Raw genomic sequence first — 27,935 nt, 5'->3', positions numbered from 1 at the left:
AACAACAAACTGGAAAATAAAAAAGACCAAAACTTTCTTTCAACGATCTCCACAATAATGTAAAGTTTGGTGGTAGTCAATTCAGGAATACTTGAGTGTGAAAAATTACCTTAACTTCAAGGGTCAAAGTTCTTAACTCTGGAAAGACAAAACCAATACTCAAAAATAAACAAAAAACAGCATTGTTCCGTCAATTCTAATGTTGTATCAAAGGTATATGAGAATTGTTTAAAGCAAGTTGGAATTATCGGTCAGTGTTTACCGACAGACATTGAAGGATGTATACACATAAACTGTCACAGAATATACAAAACCAAAGCTCTACTTTATTTGTTATATAAAACTGACTTGCAATCAACATGATTGGATTTAATTCTCTGTTTAAGAATCTCATAAATTTTGGGTAGTGATTTCAATAGCTTAGACCAAAAGGTTTTGATTGACTAATACATGTAATGTCTTAAATAATTGAAATTCTACCAATGATGAGACATTTTTTTCATTTGGGGCACTTGGGGCACACACAAAGAAATTTCCCATAGTTCTTAAGATTCTGAAACTGTGAATTAAATAATGGTATAAATTTTACAAACATACAAACTGTAATCATTCAATAGTCACAACTTAATAAAAACACAATCAGAAACTACATTCGCTCTGTTTAATATATGAAAGACACTGACATGTATCACTTATTGTTAGCTGTCTGTAAAGTTTGGTTTTCTTTTCTCTGAGAAAGCTGTCATGCCTTCTTTTCTGTCATTCTGTAAATAAAAAAATGAAAGTTGTTCCATTACAATATTCCCTAAATTTTAAAATTTTAAACTAAATGTAATTAAATCAGACCAATTAAGTTTCTTAAATTGTACAAAAGCACTCTATGTATGATAGCATTACATGATCATTTGGCTATGTATATTAATTATTATTTTTTAATTTATTACAATTTTGGAACATATCATTGAAATCTTCTGACAAGAATATTGGCAATGTTTAATAGCTCAAACCATTGCATCATAATTCTATGTTAATTCAAACTTTATCAGGTTTCAATGTTAAAAAAAATGTATAGACTACTCACTGTTGCAAATGAAGCATGAAATATTCTCTTTTCAAAATGGAGACCTTCTTTTAATGACATTTCATATGCTGAAAAAGAACAATGAACCACACAAAGTTAGGTAACACACTTACAAGAAAACAGATGTCAACCTGTTTCAGATCTGACACTAACATGATCTGCTTGTTGACGATTTTTTTCTCAGTCAGCTTCATGATATACTTTTTATCCTGCGGAGGACATTTCAGTGCATTGATAGGACATTTTAGCTCCTGATTTTTAACACATTTGAGCGAAATAATATACTTAGTATAATAAATAAAAAACTTTAAAAGACTCAAGACAGCACAATATAAAACATATGATTTCCATTGAAATACAGCATATAATGTCTAAAAGATTTAATCAAATGCTAAAAATTCGTTCTAGCCTGGAATTTAGATCCTAGAGATAGTATGTAATGGGCTCTGGATATACCCCTGCACAATACTCTTAATTTGCATTAGAAACTGTTCTTTCTCTTTCTCTTTTCTAGATTGTGATGCACATTCGTCTATACTTCATATTTTTGTACATGTTTTTGTTTGCAATTTGATAATAGTTTCAAGAAAATCGTAAATAGCTGGGTGACAACTATAACATTGCTCATTATAATGGCCACGGAATGACTCTGGACTATTATTTATTCCCTTTGTATTACCGGTACACTGAACTTCTGCCCGGCGCTTAGTGAGTGTTTTTCAACCAGATAAGTTTTCGCTAAAATGGGCTTTCAAAAATACAGGTGAACGGATTAATCGGGCGCTAAAATGGGCTCTAATGTTGGCACTCAAATGTCCCCTAGTAGTTCAAAATTTTTCGCTAAAATGTGCTGCGCCCTTTATATCATACAAAAGGGTTAATGAAAGAAAAGAAAACCATGCTTTTAACTTAAGTGGATACTTACTACTTTGAAGTAAAATAATCATAATAGTAGTAGTTTTTTAATACATCAAGAAAAGTTATAAACACAATTTGTTTTTCTATCAAATTTAAAGAAAAACAACTTACATGCATTTACAGCCTCTTTACACATGGCTGTAGTTATCTTTGAATAACTGGAGATTTTCTCTGCTGTTTTGATAGCTTCATCAACCAATTGGTCCACTGGGAAAATTTTACTTACTAGGCCTACAGTAAATTGATTCAAATAAATAAAAAAAATTATCAACCTGAGTTTCCCATGACATCAAATTAATATACAAGTTTTTGTCTGCTTAACATATGTAAATAAGACCACAAGTTTCATAGGGGTAACAATCTGAACACACTCATTCCAAAGTTTTTTGAGAACATTAAGTTTTGGAAAAAGAGCTGTTGAGAAAAATTGAACATTTTGTTTAGTTGCATGCAACTTTTTTTGGTATAAAAATGAGCATTTCCAGTATGTTTCAAACTTTGATTTGCACTTTACAATAATATATAGAGAAGGAATCTTTAAAATATGGTAGACAAAATTCACCGTTTCTGAGTAGTATATCAAACTGGATGTTCTTCCATGGATTCAGACTTCGGCTGTTGTCTGCTATATGGTCGGGTTGTTGTCGCTTTGACACATTCCCCATTTCCTTTCTCAATTTTATTCATTATACTTTTTCTTTACAGAGTAGACTTGGTTCAAGAAATGTTTGACTTTAATATAGTATTCCCTTTTCAGATATTTTATGCCATTATAACTAACTTACTGAGAGGCAACAGTAGTTTACTAAGGTTCAAATTTAATAAATCCCATAAAAAATATTAAAAGAATAGAAATAATTTTGAGACGTATGGATTCTATGGAAGTATGGACGTACAGAAGGTCTAGGGTAATACTTAATGCACCTCTGCTACAGGGAGGGCATAAAAATAAAAGAAATACTCCAATTGCTATCAAGTATTGTTATTGATATTTAATTAAACATGTGTTGATTGTAAGGTTAATGATTTTTTTTTTACCTGCATGACATTTTATTCATTAATAATTTTACATTTAATCAATAGAATATTGTCAACTTAGATATTTGTCACAGGTGTACAAACTTTAAATGTTATATTTAAGTAGTTATAAATTAACAAGAGTACTGTAAGCTGTTATATTATTCTATACTAATTTATAAATCATTTTTTAAAATAGATGTATGTAAAATACCATTTATAGGAATTTATGTTGTTAAAAAACTAACATAATACTGTTATTGACCTGCGGACTGCAAAATATAGATCATTCACAAAATGCTTTAGATATTAGAAGAATGCATAAATTTCAAGATTTTCATTTATCCACCTGAACCTACATAATTTTATATCATCTTGAATATGCATGATATAATTGTCAATAGATGATAAGCAACTTTTATCATATGTTTAGTAGTAAATACAGTAGTTTTGCATATTTGATAAATAGCCTGCTGTTTAATCCATATCGCGAAACTTTGATGTGCACCCTTTATCGCATACCCTTGATTACCCTTTATCACACCCCTACTTTTTTTTTTTTTTTTTTTATTTAACATAACGTCAGTTTTTTTTGTTTTTTTTGCTTAAGAAAATTTTTCCTCAAAATAGGTAAATTTTTTGAATGACGTCATTGTTTGGTATGTGACGTAACGAACGTTGAGTTTTCATATTGTATGTGACGTCACAAACATCAAGTTTTCATATTTTTTGGCACACTTATTAAATGCAACTATAAAAAATACAAAACACACAAATAAATACAATAATAAACAAAATATTTTTAAAACAACAGCCCGCAAATTGTAAGGCAACCCAGGTGCTTCGGATAAGTAATTGAGCAGTTCTGTTAAGGCCTTTTAAACAAGACAAAAGTAGAACTGAAGGTAACCCAGCGCTATGGATCAGAAAACAGTTCATATTATATAATACTCTTCTGTTGAAATATATGATAAAGCGTATAATACATGGCAAAATCCGTATCACATGCCGTATCACCCTCGACCAATATCATCCCTCAGGCCTAAAGGCCCTTGGGCTGATATTGATGTCTCAGGATGATACAACATATGATACGGATTTTGCCATGTATTATTCTCTATAAAATATATTTTTTTAGTGTTGAGATGATACTGTTGGACATCTTGTATGCATACAGCATCTAAATTGTAGTAAATTTCTGTGCAAAACTCTTTACAGTGCATTGTCTGTTATGTTAGTGGTAGTTGTATGAAAAGAACATGGAATTAACTAACCTGCCCTTTCTGCATCAACAGCAGACATTCTATCAGCTGTCAGAATCAATTCCATAGCTTTTGATTTGCCAACTGCCTTTGTTAATCGTTGTGTACCTCCAGCACCTTAAATAACATAAGCATTTTTTATAGGTATTTCATAGTTTGTGGTGAAAATTGTTTCGAGTGTCTGCTATTAGTTATCAGCTCACATAGGTTTTGTATTATATGTAGAACTTCAGTTTAAATATTAAACACTTGACAATGTGACTTACAGAATTAGGGTATTGTTACTTTTCACCAGGTTTGTACTTACCCTGTACATGAGTAACACGACAGGGGCCAAATCTAAAGCATTGTTTGTATACTGTTGTATGTCTTTTAGTCTTGGTTTTGCCATTGCACTGTCAGTTTTTTATCAGATTTATGAGTTGAATAATCTTTAGGTATCGTTACTGCTCTCATAACAAAATTTTAAATGAATAAAAGTTTTAAGACTGTCATCTTTTGGCAAATGGTCACTCGCAAAGATCATTTTTCAATACAAATCTATATAACCATGTCAATTATTTTTTTAAAACTATATGTCCATAAACACATACCAGATGGTACCCTAGTTAACCACAACCCCAAAACTTAATTGAGGTAAACTAACTTATCACTTATGTTTCAAATAATTGTTTTACAACCAGTCCGGGGATATTTAATATGCTGTGTACATGTACTTTGTAAAGTCTACAATCTATGCATTATGTTTTTAAGATACCTGGTATCGTCCCCAGTGTAATTTCTGGTTGACCAAACTGTGCTTTCTCTCCAGCATAAATTATGTCACACATCATGGCTAATTCACATCCACCACCAAGCTGTAATAATATACAATTTATTCAATTTAGAAAATAAGAACAACCTTGCTTAACTAAATAATTTTAAATTTGTCACACGGATACCATATGATCAAGAAGAAGGGTAGCAACTATAAAGCTTGATACAGCCTTTAACAATGAGCAAAACTAATACTGCCTATAAAATCACCCATGTAAATCAAGAAAACATTAAAGAAAAAACTATTAAGATAAACAGCAACAAACCTAAATTTTAGCTGTGAAAAAGTCTCCGCACAGATATATGGTTATTGAAATTCCAATTTTAACTTTATCCATATACCTAACAATTATTTTCAAATTATGAGGCAAAAGAATAAATTGTCAAAAAAGTCAGTTAAGGGCAATCACATGATAGTAGTCATCTGCTAATTTTAGTACAAATGTTATTGCTTGACATTTTAAACATTCTAAACATTTTCAACCATGTACGATTTTCCATTTTGCCATGGATTTCAAGATATAAAATTGAGAATGGAAATGGGGAATGTGTCAAAGAGACAACAACCCGACCAAATAAATCAAAGTGATGGATATCACTCATGGAAAGATTAGAACAGTAGTTTGAATTATTTCATATTAAGGTAGGGTGGGGGGGGAAATGAACATTTATAAAACACTATTGCTGAAAATTGCATTTACAGCAGGTCTTTAGAAGGAAACTTGCTTTTCCAGTATGAGGATAAAGGTGCTCAAATTAAATAATATGGGTCTCTAAATTTGCACAATTTTATTTAAACTGCAGTTTATATCTAATTGAAATTATGTTGCCAGTTCTGAACATGTTTCAAAAAAACAAAAAAATGCAAAAATTCTTCTAGTAAATGTAACCAAATATCCTTGTAAGACATAAATTTAGACCAACAGCAAAAAGCTTTAAAGTGCTAACAAAAATAATCTAAAAATGTTGTTTTGGGGCATTTTTTAATTTGAAACAGAGGTTATATGGCATTGAAAATTAAAAGTTTTAGAGTGCCTTTTGATCAAATTTTAATGTATCTTTCAACACAGGGCATTTTCAATTTTATTTTTCAATGTAAACTAATTAAAAAAACTAATGTTATTGAAATGTGGATTCTTTCTTGGTTGCAAAAATATATATTTACTTCTAATAAAAATTCAAATGACTAAAATAGACATAATGATTGATGGAAAATAAACTAATAAACAATGTTTTTTTATAATTAAAAGTTTATAAATTTTAAAACTGTTTCAAGCCAATTCCTGATAAAAAAAAAGTGAACTAATCTAAATTGTTGATTAATTACAGATGATTATTGGAAATTTATCAAGTTAATTATAGGCCATACTTGAATACCTTTTATATATTCATATTTATATTCATATTTCATTTTTTTAAGATCTTGCTAATCCATTAATCATTTATCTTTCAGATATAATTTACAGAATTACTTTATGTAATGTAGATCAAAAGTAATTGGCAATAAATAAATCTATCATCCTTATAAATATCAAACATATAATACACACATTTGTGTAATCAATTATGAGGTCAAATACTTGTGTATTAAGAATTAGATGCACATTGGAGTGGTCTGTACAATTATGTAAGACTGATGTAGATAGGTAATGTGGTCAATTTGATTGGCAGTTTAGGAGGTGGGACATTGTAATTAAAAGTCCACCTTGTCTCTGATTGTTTAGTGATAATGACAGTTGTCAATCATACTAGTTGAATCAATACCCACTTACCTAATCAAAATGTTTTTAAAAAAGCCTACACATCAACACACATTAATGACATACATTCTTGAATGAACTGCTCCAATAATATACCAGTTTTTTTCAGTTTATTTGTGTATTATGTGCACATACATGAGAACTATAGGGAACTATATTTTAGTGTGAATACATTTAGTAACAGTAGCTAACCTGTCCTGTTGTTAGGGAGGGTGGTGCCTAAGTAAAGATTTAGAACAAGTTCTAATCTTTCCAAAAACAACAGCAGAGGGTCACCAACAGGTCTTCAATGTAGCGAGAAATTCCCGTACCCGGAGGCGTCCTTCAGCTGGCCCCTAAACAAATATATACTAGTCCAGTGATAATGAACGCCATACTAATTTCCAAATTGTACACAAGAAACTAAAATTAAAATAATACAAGACATATGCTCGTTTTACACCTTTGTTTATTTTTAGCTGTGTTGGCCATGTTGGTTAATGGACCTAAAATATAGAATCTCAAGATCAATCAAGTACCAAATGATAACCTGAATAATTCAGTCATTATATTCTGCTGATCTACAACAGTTTGTTTGGAAGAAAATCAGACAAAGAGAGGGATTGAATTATTCAAGTTGACCAAATGATAGCAAAATCTCATCACTGTCTTCTAGGCCAGATGAGCTACAATACAGAACTTACTGCATAGCCATTAACAGCTGCTATTATAGGTTTTTTACATTGCTCCACTGAATTCCATTGTGATAAAAAGCTTTTATACCATACATCAGAAAAGTTCTGTCCTTCCATCTCTTTAATGTCAGCTCCAGCTAAAACCAGATAAATGTAAATATATATACCAGGTATATATGACTGTTAGTTCACAGATTGCATGATGTAATATGCACTTGTTTATCTAATAACATTAAAGCTTCTGTTGATAATGTCAGAGAAAATGAATTGTTTGTTGGCCCAAAATACTTATTTAAGGAAACCCCCTAGATGTTCAGGAAGTATTAGATTGATTCTAACAGCCTGAATGGTTACAGAATTGTTGCCGGATGTGTTTTCAGAAACTGAACTATTAATCTGAATTGTTTGTTAGCCCAAAATATCTATTTTATTGAACATATTTTCATGTATTAAATATCTATTTTACTGAATATATTTTAATGAAAGGCATGTTTCTCTATCTTGATATCTATATCACTAATGGAAAGCTGAATACTAAAATTTATGATAAAAGGGATGATTTTTCATTTCCTATCGTTAATTATCCGTTTTTAGATGGTGACGTTCCCTTGTCACCATCTTACGGTGTTTATATATCTCAACTTGTACGATTCGCTCGTGTATGTAACAATGTTTTAGATTTTAACGAGAGAAATTTATGTATTACAGAAAAATTATTACACCAGGGTTTTCGATATCACAAACTAGTCAAAACATTTACTAAATTTTATCATCAGTATAAAGACATCATTCGTAAATATAGCTCAACATGCAGACTTCTAATACGTTCAGGTATTTCACATCCAATTTTTTATGGAAATATTCTTTATAAAGCACAAAGGTGTCAGTATTCACCTCAGAAACTTACAAAACCTTTGAATAGACTTATTAAGAAGGGATATAATTACGATACTGTTGTCAAGTCATTAAAGATTGCATATTTTGGCGTTAATATTGAGTCACTGATAAGGTCTTTGCATCAGAACTAAACATATTTATTCTAAAAACAGTTGTTGGCATGACACGGGTTATGTTCTTCTTATATATGTTATGATGGTATGATACAAAACCCCTTACGGGAAGGATTGTGCCTGATGTTCATATCATGAAATCATAATCTTTCAGTCGGTTTAATTGAAGTCTGGAGCTGGCATGTCAGTTAACTGCTAGTAGTCTGTTGTTATCTATGTATTATTGTCATTTTGTTTATTTTCTTTGGTTACATCTTCTGACATCAGACTCGGACTTCTCTTGAACTGAATTTTAATGTGCGTATTGTTATGCGTTTACTTTTCTACATTGGTTAGAGGTATAGGGGGAGGGTTGAGATCTCACAAACATGTTTAACCCCGCCGCATTTTTGCGCCTGTTCCAAGTCAGGAGCCTCTGGCCTTTGTTAGTTTTGTATTATTTTAATTTTAGTTTCTTGTGTACAATTTGGAAATTAGTATGGCGTTCATTATCACTGGACTAGTATATATTTGTTTAGGGGCCAGCTGAAGGACGCCTCCGGGTGCGGGAATTTCTCGCTCAATGAAGACCTGTTGGTGACCCTCTGCTGTTGTTTTTTATTTGGTCGGGTTGTTGTCTCTTTGACACATTCCCCATTTCCATTCTCAATTTTATTATGTATAAAATATCTATTTTACTGAATATATTTTCATGAAAGGCATGTTTATGTATAAAATATCTATTTTACTGAATATATTTTAATGAAAGGCATGTTTATGTATTCTTATCTATTCATCAATCACAAAAAAAGTTTTTTTCTCCATTTTTTGGTTTTATCATGTTTATGGAATATAATGAAAAGCTATCTAAATTTCTATGTGAGTGAAATTTATAAAATTCTGAGCATCTATCATATGTTTTAACCTATGGAATTTCTGATATGGTTTCTTTATAAGTTGTAATTTGGCTTTGGACTAGCTTTCATTAACTCGGAGTACTCTCAAATCAGTACTTTGTTGTCTTGTGTCTCATGACAAATATTTTGGTTATTAGATCATTTAACATAAAAAAATGTTACCTGCAAAAGCTTTATCCATGCCTGTGAGAACAATACATCCTATATTTGTGTCAGCTTCAAATTCTTTCAGAACTTGTCCAACTTCAGTCATTAAGCCATCACATAATGCATTCAGGGCTTTTCTCCTATTTAACTGGATCAAACCAACATTTTTCTTTTCACCTTTCACATCTTTAATAATATACTCTAACTGTTGTCCTGAAATTAAGAATGGCACAGATGTGAGATATATATAGGTTAGTATCCCATAAAAGATTTAACTAGACATGCTCGTTGGATAACCACTGTGGAGGTTTGCTATGTTTACCATTCAGGAAAGGCACATGATCATGTGCAAGGGTTAGAATTAGTCTATTTTAGATCTCACCCCATCTGTTTAACTGAACAATGGCTACTAAATGTCCTTAAAAGGATTAAAGGTTAAAAAAACCAAGATTCATGCTTTTAACATCCTTATGCTTTGAAAACAAATTCATAAGAGTTTTCTTATGTCCCTAAGGCCTTTGTTTATTTGATACATGTATCTATTTAATATGTTATACCAATATCTAAGGTAAGAAAAAGGGTTAAACATTAACAAACAAGTTCAACCCACAATATTCTTTATCTATTTCAATAGATTTTTAGTTGTTAATTATTATAATAGGCACAAACTTTAAAAAATAAATACAGAGAAATTATTGTACTTCATGGAATAATGCAGTTCATTCAAAGTTTGCACCATGTGAGTGTGATGTCTACTTCCATTGACTTCCATCATCAATAATGAATTGACAAAATTTTATCTAACAAGGGGTGAAAACTATGCTAATAGAAACTAAAGAAATGTCTTTTTAAGTTTAAACATTTTTTTGTATAATTTTATGAATATGGTGCATAAAAAGAGTCACAGGTGAGCATATGTACAATATTTAAATTTCCTTCATCATGATTGAATTTATGTTGAAACTCTGTATTAATATGAATGCCAAAATACAACTTTCAAGTTAACATTAGCAATGCTACTTGAAAATAATGTCATGGTCAGATGAAACCTGCAAGTTGGACATGCAAATCTAACAATCATTCCATAAACTAAGTATATATAGTGGTCCTATTACTTTTCAGTCATGTATCTACATGTACACTGATGTACATGTAAAATATGTCTTAACCAAAATAAAATTAATCACTGATCAATTAAATGAGGTTGAGTTTCACATTTAGGTGAACTATCTCTGTACATGCTGAACGACAACATGGACATGAAGAATAGTAAAATCAAGGACAATGGACATATCAAAGACAGAAACTTTGTAACATAAGGTACATTGTACATGTATCTGCAATCAACTTTACAAGTGTAACTGAGAGTATGAATTTCATTACCAAATTTCTCGTCTCCACCGGGACTCAAACCAGGGATTTCTGTGTTATAAGGCAACTGTTAACTGACCGAGCTAAAGAAGTACTTCCTTTGGCTCAGCTCAACAGCTTACAGCTGACTTAGTATATACCAAATTTCTTAGGGAATATCAATCACGTCACACAAGGTATGAAGCATCTATGTCTTATAGAAACATTATGAATTATACAGCTTTATACAAACAATGAACTCTCTTGCTGGCAGTTGCTGCTGTCCAATTGTTAACCCAGTGCCTGGAATTCTGTGACCAAATTTAACACAGAAAAGATTAAGAACTAGAGGCTCTAAAGAGCCTGTGTCGCTCACCTTGGTCATTGTGCATATTAAACAAAGGACACAGATGGATTAATGACTAAATTGTGTTTTGGTGATGTTGATGTGTTTGTAAATTTTATTTTACTGAACATTCTTGCTGCTTATAATTATATCTATCTATAATGAACTCGGCCCAGTAGTTACAATGGAAAATATTTTGTAAAATTTTACAAAAATTTACAAAATTTATGAAAATTGTTAAATATTGACGATAAAGGGCAGTAACTCCTTAAGGGGTCAACTGACCATTTTGGTAATGTTGACTTATTTGTAGATCTTACTTTGCTGAGCATTATTGCTGTTTACAGTTTATCTCTATCTATTATAATATTTAAAATATATAACCAAAACGAGCAAAATTTCCTTAAAATTACCAATTCATGGGCAGCAACCCAACAACGGGTTGTCCGATTTATCTGAAAATTTCAGGGCAGATAGATCTTGACCTAGCTGATAAACAATTTTACCCCATGTCAGATTTGCTCTAAATGCTTTGGTTTCAGAGATATAATCCAAAATCTACATTTTACCCCTATGTTCTATTTTTAGCCAAGGCCGCCATCTTGGTTGTTTGGCTGGGTCACCGGACACAATTTTTAAACTAGATACCCTAATGATGATTGTGGCCAAGTTCAGGGCTCGACATTAACGCTTGTCCGATTGTCCGGGACAAGTGGACACAGGTGTCGGGCAAGTAGATTCACCATACTACTTGTCCGATGGGACAAGTGAAAAATCAAGGTCAGCTAAAAATAGATCAAATTCAAGACTTATACATTCCCAAAAATATGAATGATTGTTTTATTGATCATACTTAATGAAATATTTATTCATTGATTGAACCAGAGACATATAAAACTTGTATAATATGTCTCTAATTTGGAGTTTTGAACATGCTGGCAGCCATTGACCAGGGGGATATAAGTAAGGGGAAAGAAACCAATGTTAATGTATCTTCTTAGTATAAGCTTCCTTGAATTAGGAGCACCTCCATATGGAGTTTTACCTAAACTTTAAGATATTAAATTAAAGTATGTTTCATTTGATTTTGCTTTTATGCATAACAATACATTAAAAAAGGTTTTATTTGATAAGATCTATGATATAAAAATTTAAGATGAAAAAAAAAAAAAAATCTAAAAAGGCAGATTTTTTTGTAAAATGTGTATGTACATGATCATATAAATAAATGTATATACAAATTAAAATAAATTGTAAAAGCTTGTTTTGACATCATCAATAAATTAAAAAGGTTTACTCATATACATGTTCAAGGTGGCCAGGTGTATTTACGTCCTTGGTTTAACCGATACCACTACTAAAGAATGAATAGGTCCATAATGGGGAACGTAGTGGTTTGGGAAGAAATGATGATTTAATGATTGACAAATGATAGTGACATTGAGTCAGAGAACACAGTCTTGCAAAAAAACTTTCATTCTGAAATAATGAAATGTACTTTGATGCGGTATTCATATAACATTACAAAATGCTCCTTTTATTAAGTACAATCAAAGCCCAAGTGTTATTATTGCATAAATCATCAATATATTAGATTTTCAATTATGAATTCGGACAAGTGAGTTAAGAGTTCGGACAAGCTGATTTTCTTGCCACTTGTCCGAAGGGACAAGTTAGAAAAAATGTTAATGTAGAGGCCTGAAGTTAAGTTAAATTTTGCCCAGTAGTTACGGAGGAGAAGATTTTTGTAAAAGTTAACAGACAACAACGGACGACGGACGCAAAGTGATGAGAAAAGCTCACTTGGCCCAGGTGAGCTAAAAAAAAAAGGGGTTCATGTTCTAAAAAAAGTCTATGTAGTCTTTAAAAGAGATTCCCCATACCCTTTACCTGTATTACCAAACTTGAAAAATGAAGATGCCTTCTATATTCTTAAATATAATCAAATTACCATGTTAATTTAGACTGATAAAAACTTTATGTTGATGAACTTTGGACCTTATCCTTTTATTATCTCCCTTGGTGAATCCATAGTTTATTTTTGGGGATTTCGGCATGTTAAAAAAATACCTAAACAAAACAAAGTAACTTAATATTTAGATTATACCACTCGACATCAGCCTGGTGAAGGTGGTAGCATGACAGTTCTTTAATGCTGCAGAATTTCTGGAATTTAAAAGCAGTCTTCTCAACCCATTTCCAAGGACTTCCATCTTGCTAACCTTGACCTTTATGTCAACAGGAAGTGCTTCTCATGTACAATGGGGGTGTGTTGTCCAAAGAAGAAAACACAGCTACACTGTTGTTGTAATATTTGAAGTGAACATGTTGATAAACTGACACGAAAAGATATGATAAAATGAATTTAGAACATGAAAATACACATGGGAACGGGCTGTTATACGCTGGATGGAACCAAGACCAAGGTTCGTCTGCACTGCAGCACCAAATTTTTCTCAGTTTCTTCCTATTAAAAAAGTACATATATCTAACCTTTATATGAAAATGCAAGTAGAGGTTGATTTTATGTCTTTTATCGCCTATAAGTGTTCAAAGAAGAGTCTTCCCCTCTCCTCCCCAACATAGAAAAAATGCATGATTAAATACAAGAATCATCATTTTCATGATTGTAACTAAAGGGTTTAATTTAAGATTTAAATTATTTAATTAGCAAAACAGTGAAATTTATATTTTACACCTCAGTAATCACACTGGTTCAAACTAGATTTTTATTAGTATAAACTCTTGCTTTAAATTTACTCACTATATTATTTCGCTCTTTTTATTGGATATAAACTTTTCCTTTGTTGTTAATTGTTTATTTATACTATTGCAAAGTGTTTTCTTTACATTTTTGAATTTGATATTACGTTGAAATTACCCACCCTCCCTCCCTTGTTAATTTTTTTTTTTCTTTTATAAATTCATAGTGGCGGATGTTTGCCAAAAAATTTGGTTATATATCTATGTTTATGTATTTTCATTTGTGTATTTAATTATTTATGATATATTGTATTTTGTAATATATTGAAAAAATATTTATATCAGGCAATACAAATTATACCTATTGACTTCCTTTTATTTCACCCACTTGATAATTGAGTGTAGGATTGTCTTTTACTGTCAAGTGTACAACGTCTGTTTTTCCCTACTGTCAGCTGCAAATGAACCTTAATTTTTTTTTATCATCAGTCGTCAAATCTCATTTTGTAACTTCCATTAGCGTTGTAAGGAGTAAAATATTTATCATTAACATCAGTTTAACTAAAATTTTACAGTCATTTATCATGGGGAGTACCCAAATTTACCCTACAAAAGTCATGGAAACTAAAAAAGAGGCGAAAGATACCAGAGCGACAGTCAAACTCATAGATCGAAAATAAACGGACAACACAATGGCTATCAAAGAAAAAGACAAACAGACAAATAATAGTACACAAGACACAACATAGAAAACTAAAGACTGAGCAACACTAACCCCATCAAAAACTGGGGCTGATCTCAGGTGCTCCAGAAGAGTAGGCAGATCCTGCTCCTCATGTGGCACCCGTCGTGTTGCTCATGTTATTACTAACTGGGTAAATAGTCTAATTTGGTAGGTCACATTTGTGAAAAGGGAAGGGGATTGTAGTAAGGCCATTAGAAAAATACACAATATCATCTGTGAAACTGTTATTCCATTATGGTCAACCAACTCATGATGGCGTCTGTGAAATTAAACTGCATGTGAACTGTATACTGTTTTAATTAGTCAGGCATGACTGCAGCTCATCGCCAACTTACGCCAAGATGGTGACTTTTCATGTAAAGCAAGTTAACTATGGAATCCAGACTGGTATGCATGTTTTGATCAATCCAACATGACAGTTTCTGTTACTTAATAAACACTCAGGCACATACAGAATGTTGCAGGTTTAACCCTTTACTCCAAGGAGATTTTTTTTTAAATTCTTGATTTGCATAGGATTTTTTTCAATAAGAAAAAAATTATCAGGTTTAAAGTATTAATGCATTACAAAAACGAAAATTTCATCAATGAAATTCAAGTCAGATATTCTCATGAATTTTTTTTTCATATTAGAAACAATTTTTTAAAAGTTTGATGCAGACATTTTGTAGTCAAAGCGTTTCAACTTAGGTACTACACAGGCGTCAAAAGGCGTCATTATGGAGTAAAGGGGGTGGCGTCAAAAAGCGTCATTATGGAGGAAAGGGTTAAAGTAGTTTGTTGGTACCAAACCCTCCACCTAACCTGGAACAATGGTGCAAAGGCAGAACACAAGAACGAAGATCTTTAAAATAAAAATCAATTATTGTTGGTAAAGCAGGTGGGACATTTATTTTAAGTGTGCAGTCTTGTCTAAATTGTAGCTAATGTCCCTTTACATAGGCGGATCCAGGGGGCCCCCCTTTCGTGTGAAAAATTTGGTTGATTATTTAGGGAATCACTGAAGCATGACTGGAGCGGCCCCCTGCCCCTTAGGTCAGTCAGCGGGCCCCTTATGAAAAGTTCTGGATCCGCCACTGCTTTAAGAAAACAAATGGTTGAAACATTTGGAATACTTATTATGGTTTGGTTTGTCTATTTACAGGATGTTTTGCTTGTGGAATGGAAAATGGATTCAGAGTATATAATGCTGACCCGCTGAAAGAAAAAGAAAGACAAGGTATGTACATGTATGTCATGTATCCTGTAAAGAATTATAAACCATTTTCTGAACAAAAAACTTAACTTGTGTACAAACATAATGTGATAAAAAAAATTCATAGCATAATACTAAACTGTAAAGGAAATATAATTTGCCAGATTTTTAATAAAAAGGATATCTCAAACTGAAAAGATAAAGTTAAGATTGTGCAGGTTGTTGCAAAAACATGTATACATATGTACTCTTACAATAATAGTCCTTTTTGTTGATTTTGCAGCACAATGTTTCGGAAGATAGACCTTTTGATTTTACACATTAAAGAGTCAGTGTCTAAATTTAGGTTCAGTCTATGGTCAAGATGTATTAGACATAAAAATATCATACTGAGTACATTTTGCACTTAGATGTAAATATGTATCCAGTTGAATTGGGGTTATTGAATTTTAGTCTGCAACATCCTTTTTATACGGCCGCAAAAAATGATAATTTTTTGGTCGTATATTGGTATCACTTTGACGTCATCGATGTCGTCGTCGTCTGAAGACATTTGGTTTTCGACTCTCTAACTTTAGTAAAAGTAAATAAAAATCTATGAAATTTAAACACAAGGTTTATGACCATAAAAGGAAGGTTGGGATTGATTTTGGGTGTTTTGGTCCCAACAGTTTAGGAACTAGGGGCCAAACAGGGCCCAAATAAGCATTTCTCTTGGTTTTCGCACAATAACTTTAGTACAAGTAAACAGAAATCTATGAAATTTTAAGATAAGGTCTATGACCATAAAAGGAAGCTTTGGATTGATTTTGGGAGTTTAAGTCCGAACAGTTTAGGAATAAGGGGCCAAAAACAGGTCCCAAATAAGCATTTTTCTTTGTTTTTGCACAATAACTTTAGTATAAGTTAATAGAAATCTATGAAATTTTAACACAAGGTTTATGACCACAAAAGGAAGGTTTGGATTAATTTTTGGGATTTTTATTCCCAACAAATTAGGGGCCAAAAGGGTTCAAAATTAAACTTTGTTTCATTTCATCAAAAAATGAATTATTGGGGTTCTTTGATATGCCAAATGTAACCGTGTATTCAGATTCTTAATTTTTGGTCCTGTTTTCAAATTGGTCTACATTAAGGTCCAAAGGGTCCAAAATTAAAATTAGCTTGATTTTAACAAAAATTGAATTCTTGGGGTTCTTTTATATGCTGAATCTAAACATGTACTTAGATTTTTGATTATGGGCCCAGTTTTCAAATCCGGGTCCAAAATTATTATATTAAGTATTGTGCAATAGCAAGAAATTTTCAATTGCACAGTATTCCGCAATAGCAAGAAATCTTCAATTGCACAGTTTTGTGCAATAGCAAGAAATTTTCAATTGCACAGTATTGCGCAATAGCAAGAAATATCTAATTGCACAATATTGCACAACAGCAAGAAATATTCAATTGCACAGTATTGTCCCGTTTTCAAATTGGTCTACATTAAGGTCCAAAGGGTAAAAAATTAAACTTTGTTTGATTTCAACAAAAATTGAATATAATTTTATGGGGTTCTTCAATATGCTGAATCTAACCATGTATTTAGATTTTTAATATTTGGGCCCGGTTATCAAATTGGTCCACATTGAGGTCTAAAGGGTCTAAAATTGAACATTATTTGATTTCATGAAAAATTGAATTATTGGGGTTCTATGATATGCTGAATCTAACCATGTATTTAGATTTTGGATATTGGTAAATGTCCAATTTAAAATTTTTAAGTTTTTAAGTTTAAGTTCTTAGACCACATTCATTCTGTGTCAGAAACCTACTGTATGTTGTGTCAACTATTTAATCACAATCCAAATCCAGAGCTGTATCAAGCTTAAATGTTGTGTCCATACTTGCCCCAACTGTTCAGGGTTCGACCTCTGCGGTCGTATAAAGCTGCGCCCTGCGGAGCATCTGGTTTACTGTGGATTCAATTATTACTGACAATTTATAACAAATTCCTGTGTTTTAAATGTTTGTCATGTTCTTATCAAACCAGTTTTACCTTTATCATACATGTAGACAGGATAGTTGGAGGGGGAATGCCATTTCTATGGTATAATTTATCAATGGTTTTTCATAATGCTATTAATAATTGTTTTAGTCATAGAACATTTTTGTATACAGGTATATTAATTTAGAATAGAATTAAGAAATAAATGTTTAATAATATTTATAATAAAAGAAAGGAACAAGCACAATAGTAAGAAACAATGACCCCAAAAATGCTTGCAGTTACTGTTGGGAGGGGGGATAGAAAATAATCATTTTATATATGTATATGTTTTCTTTCTTGTAGATTTCTCTGATGGAGGAATAAGGCATGTGGAAATGCTTTTCCGATGTAACTATTTAGCTCTAGTAGGAGGAGGGAAAAATCCCAAGTATCCATGTACAAAAGGTATGTAATTTGAATATGCAAGCATTTTGATGCTCTTATTGATAATAGTCTAATAAAAAAAGGGTAGTGGCAGATAAATTTTTGATTCCTTTAATCATTCATGAGATAAATTGTCTGTCTTTTACAGTAATTAACCAATGATATTTCATGCCTACCATCTTACAATTGCCATCTAAAGTACAACATAGTTTCAAGCAACTTTTAGATTATCGATCACTAAATATTAGCTTTTCAAATATTTTTTTTCACTACCGTTATTATTAAATATATAATTAGATCACATGAGGAGACATGGTCTTATGGCTAATAGTACACACATCCTCAAGATTCCAAATCACGATGTTAACAACTGTAGGTGACTGTATGGCCTTCAACAATTGAGCAAAGCCCATACCATAAGGAAAGTTATAAAAGGTGCCATCATGACAAAATTTGAACCAGTTTAAACACAAAAAGGCAGATGACCTCATTATATAATTAAATAAAAGAAAAGAAACACACATGATAAGAAGCAACAAATAGCTAACCACTGAGCTACATACTTCAGACTTGGGGACATGCACTTAAGAGGGCAGTGAACATTTTTGAACAGTGGACAAAAAAGCAAAACATAAGTTCCCCTTTACATTTAAAAACTAGTTCAACGTCTTTGCCCTAGTTTAAAAAGACAGAGTTGAGCAAGGTAAACATTTTTAACCCCTTCCAACCTCCACATTCTTTTTGAGCCTGTCCCAAGTCAGAAGCCTTCAACTCAGTGCTTTTTGTCGAGCCGTCGACTTTAGTCGAAAAAGCGAGACTAAGCGATCCTACATTCCGTCGTCGTCGGCTGCGTCCACAAATATTCACTCTGAGGTTAAAGTTTTTGAAATTTAAATAACTTTCTTTAACCATACTGGATTTCTACCAAACTTGGACAGAAGCTTGTTTATGATTATAAGATAGTATCCAGAAGTAAATTTTGTGAAAGTAAAATTCCATTTTTTCCGTATTTTACTTATAAATGCACTTAGTTTTTCTGCGGGAAAACATTACATCACTCTGTGGTTGTAGTTTTTAAAATTTTAATAACTTTCTTAAACTATCTAAATTTAAACACAAGGTTTATGACCATAAAAGAAAGGTTGGGTTTGATTTTGGGAGTTTTGGTCCCGTTTTCAAATTGGTCTATTTTAAGGTCCAAAGGGTCCAAAATTAAACTTAGTTTGATTTTAACAAAAATTGAATCCTTGGGGTTCTTTGATATGCTGAATTTAAAAATGTACTTAGATTTTTAATTATTGGCCTTGTTTTCAAGTTGGTCCAAATGGGGGTCCAAAATTAAACTTGATTTTGGGAGTTTTGGTCCCAACAGTTTAGGAATAAGGGGCCCAAAGGGTCCAAAATTGAACTTTGTGTGATTTCATCAAAAATGAATAAATGGGTTCTTTGATATGCCAAATCTTACTGTGTATGTAGATTCTTAATTTTTGGTCAAGTTATCAAATTGGTCTACATTAAGGTCCAAAGGGTCCGAAATTAAACTAAGTTTGATTTTAACAAAAATTAAATTCTTGGGCTTATTTGATATGCTTTATCTAAACATGTACTTTGATTTTTGATTATGGGTCCAGTTTTCAAGTTGGTCCAAATCAGGATTCCATATCAAGTATAGTGCAATAGCAAGAAATTTTCAATTGCACAGTATTGCACAATAGCAAGAAATATCTAATTGCACAATATTGTACAATAGCAATTAATTTTCAATTGGAGTTATCTTTCTTTGTATAGAATAGTAGTTGATAATATATGTTGGAAATTTGCCAGACATGACTATCATGTCATTTTCTATTTTTATAATTTTCTGATGTCTTTAAATGAGTGTTTATGGTTGCAAAGTCCATTTAAAATTTGAATTGAGATGATGATGATGATGGAGTGGCTTGACATTTGTTTGGTGTAAAAAACCCATATAATGTCAAAAATTTTATCACAATCCAAATTCAGAGCTGTATCACGCTTAAATGTTTTGTCCATACCTGTCCCAACTGTTCAGGGATCGACCTCTGCGGTCGTATAAAGCTGCGCCCTGCAGAGCACCTGGTTGGTTATTATCTTGAATATTATTATAGATAGAGATAAACTGTAAACAGCAATAATGTTCAGCAAAGTAAGATTTACAAATAAGTCAACATGACCGAAATGGTCAGTTGACCCCTTTAGGAGTTATTGCCCAATTTGCCCTTTATAGTCAATTTTTAACCATTTTTCGTAAATTTTTAGTAATCTTTTACAAAAATCTTCTCCTCTGAAACTACTGGGCCAAATTAATCCAGACTTGGCCACAATCATTATTGGGGTATCTAGTTTAAAAAATGTGTCCGGTGACCCGGCCAACTAACTAACTAAGATAGCCACCACGCCTAAAAATAGAATATAGGGGTAAAATGCAGTTTTTGGCTTATAACTCAAAAACCAAACCATTTAGAGCAAATATGACATGGTTTAAAAAATTTATTGGGTGAAGATCTATCTGCCCTGAAATTTTCAAATGAATCAGACAACCTGTTGTTGGGTTGCTGCCCCTGAATTGGTAATTTTAAGGAAATTTTGCTGTTTTTGGTTATTATCTTGAATATTATTATAGATAGAGATAAACTGTAAACAGCAATAATGTACAGCAAAGTAAGAACTAAAAAGAAGTCAACATGAACAAAATGGTCAATTGACCCCTAAGGAGTTATTGCCCTTTATATAGTCATTTTTTAAAACAATTTTCACAAAATTTGTAAAATTTTACTAACATTTTCCACTGTAACTACTGGGTCAAGTTCATTATAGATAGAGATAATTGTAAGCAGCAAGAATGTTCAGTAAAGTAAGATCTACAAACACATCACCATCACCAAACCATTTTGTCTTGAATCCATCTGTGTCCTTTGTTTAGTATTCACATAGACCAAGGTGAGCGACACAGGCTCTTTAGAGCCTCTAGTTTGTTTTACTGTAGTGTAAGTTTTACTAAAGCTTTTACAAAGAATGGTTCTTCATCCATGTAATGTCCACTTTTGAATATAAAATGGTGCATACAATAATATTGTTATTTTTATTTCAGTTATGGTCTGGGATGATTTAAAGAAAAAACATGTAATTGAATTAGAATTTTCTACAGATGTCAAAAGTGTGCGGCTGAGAAGAGATAGGTAGGGTTAATCATTGCTATTGCTGCTGCTATAGCTGTTCATTAGGAGATCTCAGACTCGTTCATTTCATTGATACAGAGCTCTATGGTGTAACATCTTTTCATTTTCTGTACAATTAAGTTGAAAGTTAAAATGGTAACTAATTAAAGTTTATTGCTTCCATGATTTAAAAATTTCTTGTATATAAACTATGGTATATGTTGCATGATAAGTTTTTTTTGTGGAGCAACAAGCTGTTAAGGTGTTCAGCCACCAAGACAGGCAGATAAACGTATACCATCACAACAGGAGAATATTGATATGAAAAGATTTTCATATAATTTGAAAGGCAAGAAAAGAAAAAGACAGAAAATAAGAAAAATGCGTCAATATTATTTCACATTTAAAATTACTCGCATTAATAATTTCAATAGTCATATCCATTCATAAAATATTTTTAGTTGCATTATTTATATTTCACATTTTTGACAAAGGTCAATGATTCACAATTTAAGATGCATGGATTCATTTCTAAATTAACAGTAATGATGTTTTTATTATGTCTCTTTTTTTTAAATACTTCTACTGTCTATGTTTTATTAAGGATAAAATGAAAAATTGTGTGACACACATTTGAAACCTTGATTTTTATTTTACAGACTTATTTTTACATTTCAGAATTGTAGTTATATTAGACACAATGATAAAAGTATATACATTTACACAGAACCCTCAACAACTTCATGTGTTTGAAACATGCACAAACCCAAGAGGTAATGTAAATAATTCATATACACTTAACAATGCAAATATTTGACTAAACTCCTTTAAATGGGGCCCCTCATGGGGGGGGGTCCTAGTAATCACATAATCACCATTTTTTTGCCGATATAATCACATAATCATTAAATATTTGCTTATCTTTAGTAATCAAATAATCATAAACTAAAAATACAGTCCTAGGTAATCAAATAATCATGAAATATTTGGCTTAATAATCAAATAATCATTAAAAAAACGGCCAAGTAATCACATAATCAAAAACCCCATGAGGGCCCTCTTAAATGTGAGTTTAAAAGAAAATAAAATAAAATTACCAATCCCTTTTGGTAAATCATATTTTTTTTGAGGATTTAATAAAAAACAAAAAACCAATGCAATTGAGGTGTGCATTTATTTGAATGTAATTTGTTATTTGGTTTGAGGGGAAAAGTAAGATACAATCTTTTCTTACGTTGAGGTTATGATGTTAGCATTGTGACATATCACATACAACAAAATGCACAAATGGAAAGTTGTTTATAATTAGTAAATTTGAAGGACAGTTTTTGTCGCACCTGTGATAAAAGTCAAAATATGTGATATATAGGGATTACTATCTGGCAGTGGTAAACTGATGGAAGATTTTCTTCTGTTTTGGTTGCAAACATTGCTTTATAAATCATTTGTATTTCCAACAGGTCTATGTGTCATGTGTCCTAACAGCAATAATTCAATACTTGCATTTCCTGGGCGTAAACCAGGGCATGTCCAGGTGGTAGACCTGGCTAACACAGAAAAATCACCCACAGATATAGCTGCTCATGAGGCACCTCTAAGTTGTATAGCTCTTAACCTACAAGGCACGAGGTTGGCTACATCGTCCGAAAAAGTAAGTTTAATTCTTGTTAAAGTTAACAACCAAATAAGTATATGCATAAGCAGATCTGGGAGGGGTAAATTTGGTTGATTAGATAGGGAATCACTGAAGCATGAATGGAGCAGCCCCCCTCTTAGGGCAGTCAGTGGGCCTCCCTTATGAAAATTTCTTCATCCGCCACTGACATACATATATAATTCAGAGTATTTCAATCAAAAGAATTCTTTTCATGATCTAGAATGTAATGACCTTGAATTGATAGCTGACTGAAAACAAACTGATATAAATCACAGTGACCATGATAATCAATCTGTCATATCAACTTGATATATTTATACCTTTCTTTAACAAACTTAGTGTTTGAAATAGATAAAGTTATCAAATATTTGCTTTTGATGATGAGTTGTTTATATATTTTAATGTACATGTATTCTCTTATAAACTTGAATATTTTTCACAAATCATTGAGATGGTCATTTTAAATTTCTTATTTTTATAAACAAAGACAAAAAAAAACATCATTTATGAGTCTGACCTAGTGATAGTGGTTGATGTCTATCCTTTCAAAACATAGACAAGATGCCTTGTTGAGACAAATGACCTAGATATATTTTTAATCTCTCTCTGATAAGAATAAGGTGATCTACATCTGTCAGTAAAATGCATTAATAAATTATTGTAATGAAAATGTGATCTAGGTAGCTTGTAGATTCATGTATCTATCAGTAGAGATTACAAACGAGGTTGCTTCTTGTACAAATTGCCATCAAAGGATTTATTTTCTGAGGTTTTTAGATTAACATTTGAAGACCTCCAAAAAATATTTGTTTTATACAGTACTATACTATAGCTGTCATATGCTGAAGAGAACGATGAAATCCTTGAAAATTGATTGCCGAATGATCTAGGTAGCTGTTTCGAATCTATCTAAGTTTGCAATAGGCTATTAGACACAATCATGTTAATTATTGTATATTAAAGCGTAAAAATAATCAAGTTTGTCAAATCGCTGTCTGTTTGCAATTTAGTGAGAGATTTTATCAGATCTCTCCAAAACTCTATGGTTTACACTTCAATGTTTTTTGTGTGAAAGCAGTGGAATTTATCATGGTGAAATATAACCACAGGATTCAGTCCATGGCATGCCAAACAAAAATATTAGATAGGCTCATACTCATAGATAATGTGTATATTTTTATTTTGTTCTTGAACATTATGACATGAAAAGTGTTTAAATCAATGTCAAGGCTATGAAATTTATTTGCATTTTGTAGGGAACATTAATCCGAGTGTTTGATCCTATGTCAGGGTTACAGTTGCATGAACTAAGAAGAGGTGCAAATAGTGCTAACATTTATTGGTAAGCTAATTATCATATTACATGTATCTACATTTGCACTAGAGAAGGGATATAGCATTACTATTTTTTTTACTCATCTGTCCTTAAAACTATCTCCTCCTTTTATCTGACAATATTTTCAAAACTTATGTGGTGGCCATCACTGTGTGTGTTGATATTACCTTCAGGAAAACATTTAAATGTATAAATAAATGTTTTCCAACATCACTAAGTGTCCGATATACCATAATTATAATCCAGTAACAATATTGCAGCACAGAAAATAATTTTCACAAAAGTCCATTCAACTGAAATTGACATGCTAGTTTCAATGGTGAACATTGTTCTAGTCATCTTGTGGTAATTCAAGGAATATTATTTTTATTTTAACATCCCATAATAGGGAATAATTATGTTTTCTGCTCTGTGTATTGTTCTTGTCATCTTATGTACATGTTTTAAAATTTTACAGTGAAGTGCTTTACCGAAGAAGAGTTAGGCTACATATTAAAGGTGTTTCTTGTCCACCTCATTTTAAGAATAGAATATGATTGAAATTATGCAAACAATTCTTCAAACATTTTTACCCGCTTTGATTTTAATTCAATGGTTTGTCTGGCTCATAATAATGTCTGCCTCTTTAGTCTGAGTAACATTCATTTATATATTTCAGTATAAATTTCAATCAAGATTCTAGTTTGCTTTGTGTAGCTAGCGATCATGGAACAGTCCATATATTTTCTACAGAAGATCCTAAACGAAATAAACAATTAGGGTAAGTTGAATTCAATGTGCAAATATATTTATTTAAAAAAAAACGGACTGTTTTTAGTGAATTGAAATCTTATGATGTGAATTTATTACATGTATATTCTGCATCTGACCAGTTTCATTCACATGGACATCAAATTTTAGAGCCCATTGCATTTTTAACCAGATTTCTAGAGGAAAAGGAATAATTTGGTGATGTACAGGATGTGGGTGACTGCCAAACTGTGGCCATGCAATAACATCCAATACAGTGAAGAAGGCAATGTTTTACATACATACAAAAGAAAAAAACCACTTGAATCTCCAATAATTTAAAAATAGTTAAAACACATTTAATAAATCAAGCAAGGGGAGTATATCTCATTTATCTGTGCTTAGCTTTACTCTATATTTCTATTACAGTATTGGGTCTGCTAGTTTCCTACCAAAGTATTTTAGCTCAACATGGAGTTTTTCCAAGTTCCAAGTTCCTGGTGGTGCTAGATGTCTTTGTGCCTTTGGTGCAGATTCTAATTCTGTGATAGGTAAGTTTATATCAACTGTCATATATATAAAAGTGTAAATGTTGAAGGCTATTACTCCAGCTCAGTTGCATTTGATGGATGAAAAGCTAACAATCATTTGTGTAGTTATGTTATTGCTAATTTAAATTTTTGTTTGTTGGACTTTTATTAAATGCAGGTTAGACCTTTTGGACTTTTGGGCATAAAAAAATAAATGTAATATTAACTGAGAACTTTTTCATTTGAGCACTACTTTCCTGCCTTCTGTATAAAAAGTTTAGTATACATTTTGTACTAAATACATTGATTTCATTTGTTTGTACCAATTTTCCAATATTAGAAAAAGTAGGATTGTTACTGTCAATGTTACTGTCATTGCTTTGGGGATTTTGAGCAACCAAAGATATAAATTGTATTAGAATTATTTGTGCAAGTATTGTGATATGAGAAAACATTGTCATTGGTGTGGCAATGGAAATATCATGGAAATCCACAGATCATTAGAACTTTGAATAGTTATGCAACCATTGGTAAAAATAGATTTGTAATCTATACAGGGTAGAAATCTTATGTTTATGTTTTATTTTCCAGTTGTGTGTGCTGATGGAAGCTATTACAAATTTGTGTTCAACCAGAAGGGGGAGTGTACTAGAGATGTATATGCCCAGTTCTTAGAGATGACAGATGACCGATCATGATTTTTCTGGACATTTAAATGATGCTTGGTTACATTATATGTATACTGTTTTTCAACTGATGTCAGTGTACCATCATTGTCAACATTGTGAAAATAAAAAAATTTGGTAAAATTAATACAGTCAAACCTGCTAAAATTTTCATTTAAATTCACATGTCTTTGTTGACTTATTGCAAATTTGAGACGTAGACAAATATTTTCTCTAAATTGAAAAAAAGAATTTTATGGGCCACCTGTCAAATGCATTCAAATGCATGAATTTCATTTTCAACAGCCCAAGAAATTGAATACTGAATGTAATAAAAAATGGCATGGTAATTTTTGTCTGTACAGATAAAGAGGTTGACTGAGGGATTAAAGGGCTACAAAAACAGTTTTTTAAATTGTAAATGTATTTACCGTAAATATCTACGTACAGAGTTCTGATGAAGTTACCTCTCTTGAGAGTTCCTTTTTGTATCCTTATGAGTGATTGCTTAAAATAGGTTTGACTGTATTGATCTTTAACTATTTTTGTTACTGTAAAACAGATGACAAAGCTGCTTCTTAAAAATAACTTTATATGTGGTACCTTGTCTGAATAATTGATGGTATTACAAACCTGAATTATATCAAACTTCTTGGAGGTTGAAACAATATATTGTCTTGGTTTTTATTTCATTTGCAGATACACATGTAGAAATTGATCATTTGTTGTTATGAGTTGTATATGTGTGTGTTTCGTTATATATAGAACATTGGATGGATCAACATTCCATATTTGAATTGGTTGTTAACAATGTAAGGCCATAAAAGAGTTGATTGTTTCAAGTGTTGTCCAAAGTTTTTTTTCTTATAGATATCAGTGATTCAATGTTTTAAGTTTGATTATTAATTCATGAACTATAGATTTGTTTTTATTAAAGTATAAAATGCGTAGCAACTTGACTTGTGACATGTCTTCCTGCATGGAACTGCAGTATTTATTATAAAGCAGGTTTCCACATACAGTGAAACCTGTGTTATCAAAACCATAGTTTGATTGTACTGTGACTGTGCTGTTGGTTATTCTCGTGGGGTGCTTTTTGGATATTTGTTACAGTTATGTTATTGAAAAAAGATAAAACTTATTAGATTCAGTTCTAAGATCAGCGGCTCTCATTTCACAAATAATCTTTACAAGTAAAAATACTTTGTAAGTGGTGATCATTTCAGTATAACTTGTGATCAATTTTAGTCTTAAGTTTTTTTGTGAAAAGAGCACCAACTTTTTTGATTTTCTTATATGAATTAACAAGTTGACAAGGATGAAAGCAGTTGTGGTCTTTTTTTATGTTTTTTTTTTTTATCATAGGAGTTAATAGTGATATGCATTGTTAATGGTTATAAACAACGTTTTTGTCATTTTAGTCAGTAATTTGTTATGATTGGAGTTGACAAACTAGGTTTGTAAAGAAACCCTTAACTCTATTTTTTTCCGAGAACAACTACAAAG

The 27,935-nt window shown here is 31.6% G+C and overlaps 2 protein-coding genes across 2 annotated transcripts; one reads left to right on the top strand and one right to left on the bottom strand.

Annotated features, from left to right (window-relative positions):
- Positions 1-306: 306 nt before the first annotated feature.
- On the bottom strand, positions 307-13,537 carry LOC143045817 (enoyl-CoA hydratase, mitochondrial-like). The gene is made up of 8 exons (XM_076218600.1): positions 13,385-13,537; positions 9,597-9,794; positions 7,538-7,665; positions 5,036-5,135; positions 4,291-4,395; positions 2,111-2,230; positions 1,082-1,149; positions 307-764 (listed from the first exon to the last, which is right to left on the bottom strand). Exons 1-8 carry the CDS (start codon positions 13,488-13,490, stop codon positions 699-701), a joined length of 891 nt encoding a protein of 296 aa, XP_076074715.1. The 5' UTR covers positions 13,491-13,537; the 3' UTR covers positions 307-698.
- LOC143045816 (WD repeat domain phosphoinositide-interacting protein 3-like) lies at positions 13,523-26,604 on the top strand. Its single transcript, XM_076218599.1, has 10 exons — positions 13,523-13,703; positions 15,870-15,944; positions 18,253-18,354; positions 21,446-21,533; positions 22,191-22,285; positions 22,973-23,163; positions 24,426-24,511; positions 25,164-25,265; positions 25,664-25,785; positions 26,356-26,604. Exons 1-10 carry the CDS (start codon positions 13,637-13,639, stop codon positions 26,460-26,462), a joined length of 1,035 nt encoding a protein of 344 aa, XP_076074714.1. The 5' UTR covers positions 13,523-13,636; the 3' UTR covers positions 26,463-26,604.
- The last annotated feature ends 1,331 nt before the right edge of the window (positions 26,605-27,935 follow it).

This window comes from Mytilus galloprovincialis, chromosome 9, assembly GCF_965363235.1.
Source record: "Mytilus galloprovincialis chromosome 9, xbMytGall1.hap1.1, whole genome shotgun sequence".
Classification (NCBI taxonomy): Eukaryota; Metazoa; Mollusca; class Bivalvia; order Mytilida; family Mytilidae; genus Mytilus; species Mytilus galloprovincialis.
This window is presented reverse-complemented; position numbering and strand designations above follow the sequence as displayed.

Bases quoted from the DNA above. Each gene is read 5' to 3' on its own strand.
- LOC143045816 (XM_076218599.1), top strand. From the start codon at position 13,637: ATGAATTTAGAACATGAAAATACACATGGGAACGGGCTGTTATACGCT. The intron at 18,355-21,445 runs GTATGTAATTTG...TTTTTATTTCAG, and splicing joins CAAGTATCCATGTACAAAAG to TTATGGTCTGGGATGATTTA. The intron at 24,512-25,163 runs GTAAGCTAATTA...TATATATTTCAG, and splicing joins AATAGTGCTAACATTTATTG to TATAAATTTCAATCAAGATT.
- LOC143045817 (XM_076218600.1), bottom strand. From the start codon at position 13,490: ATGGAAGTCCTTGGAAATGGGTTGAGAAGACTGCTTTTAAATTCCAGA. The intron at 4,396-5,035 runs GTATCTTAAAAA...ATGTTATTTAAG, and splicing joins TACACTGGGGACGATACCAG to GTGCTGGAGGTACACAACGA. The intron at 1,150-2,110 runs GTAAGTTGTTTT...GTTCTTTTTCAG, and splicing joins TAAAGAGGCTGTAAATGCAT to CATATGAAATGTCATTAAAA.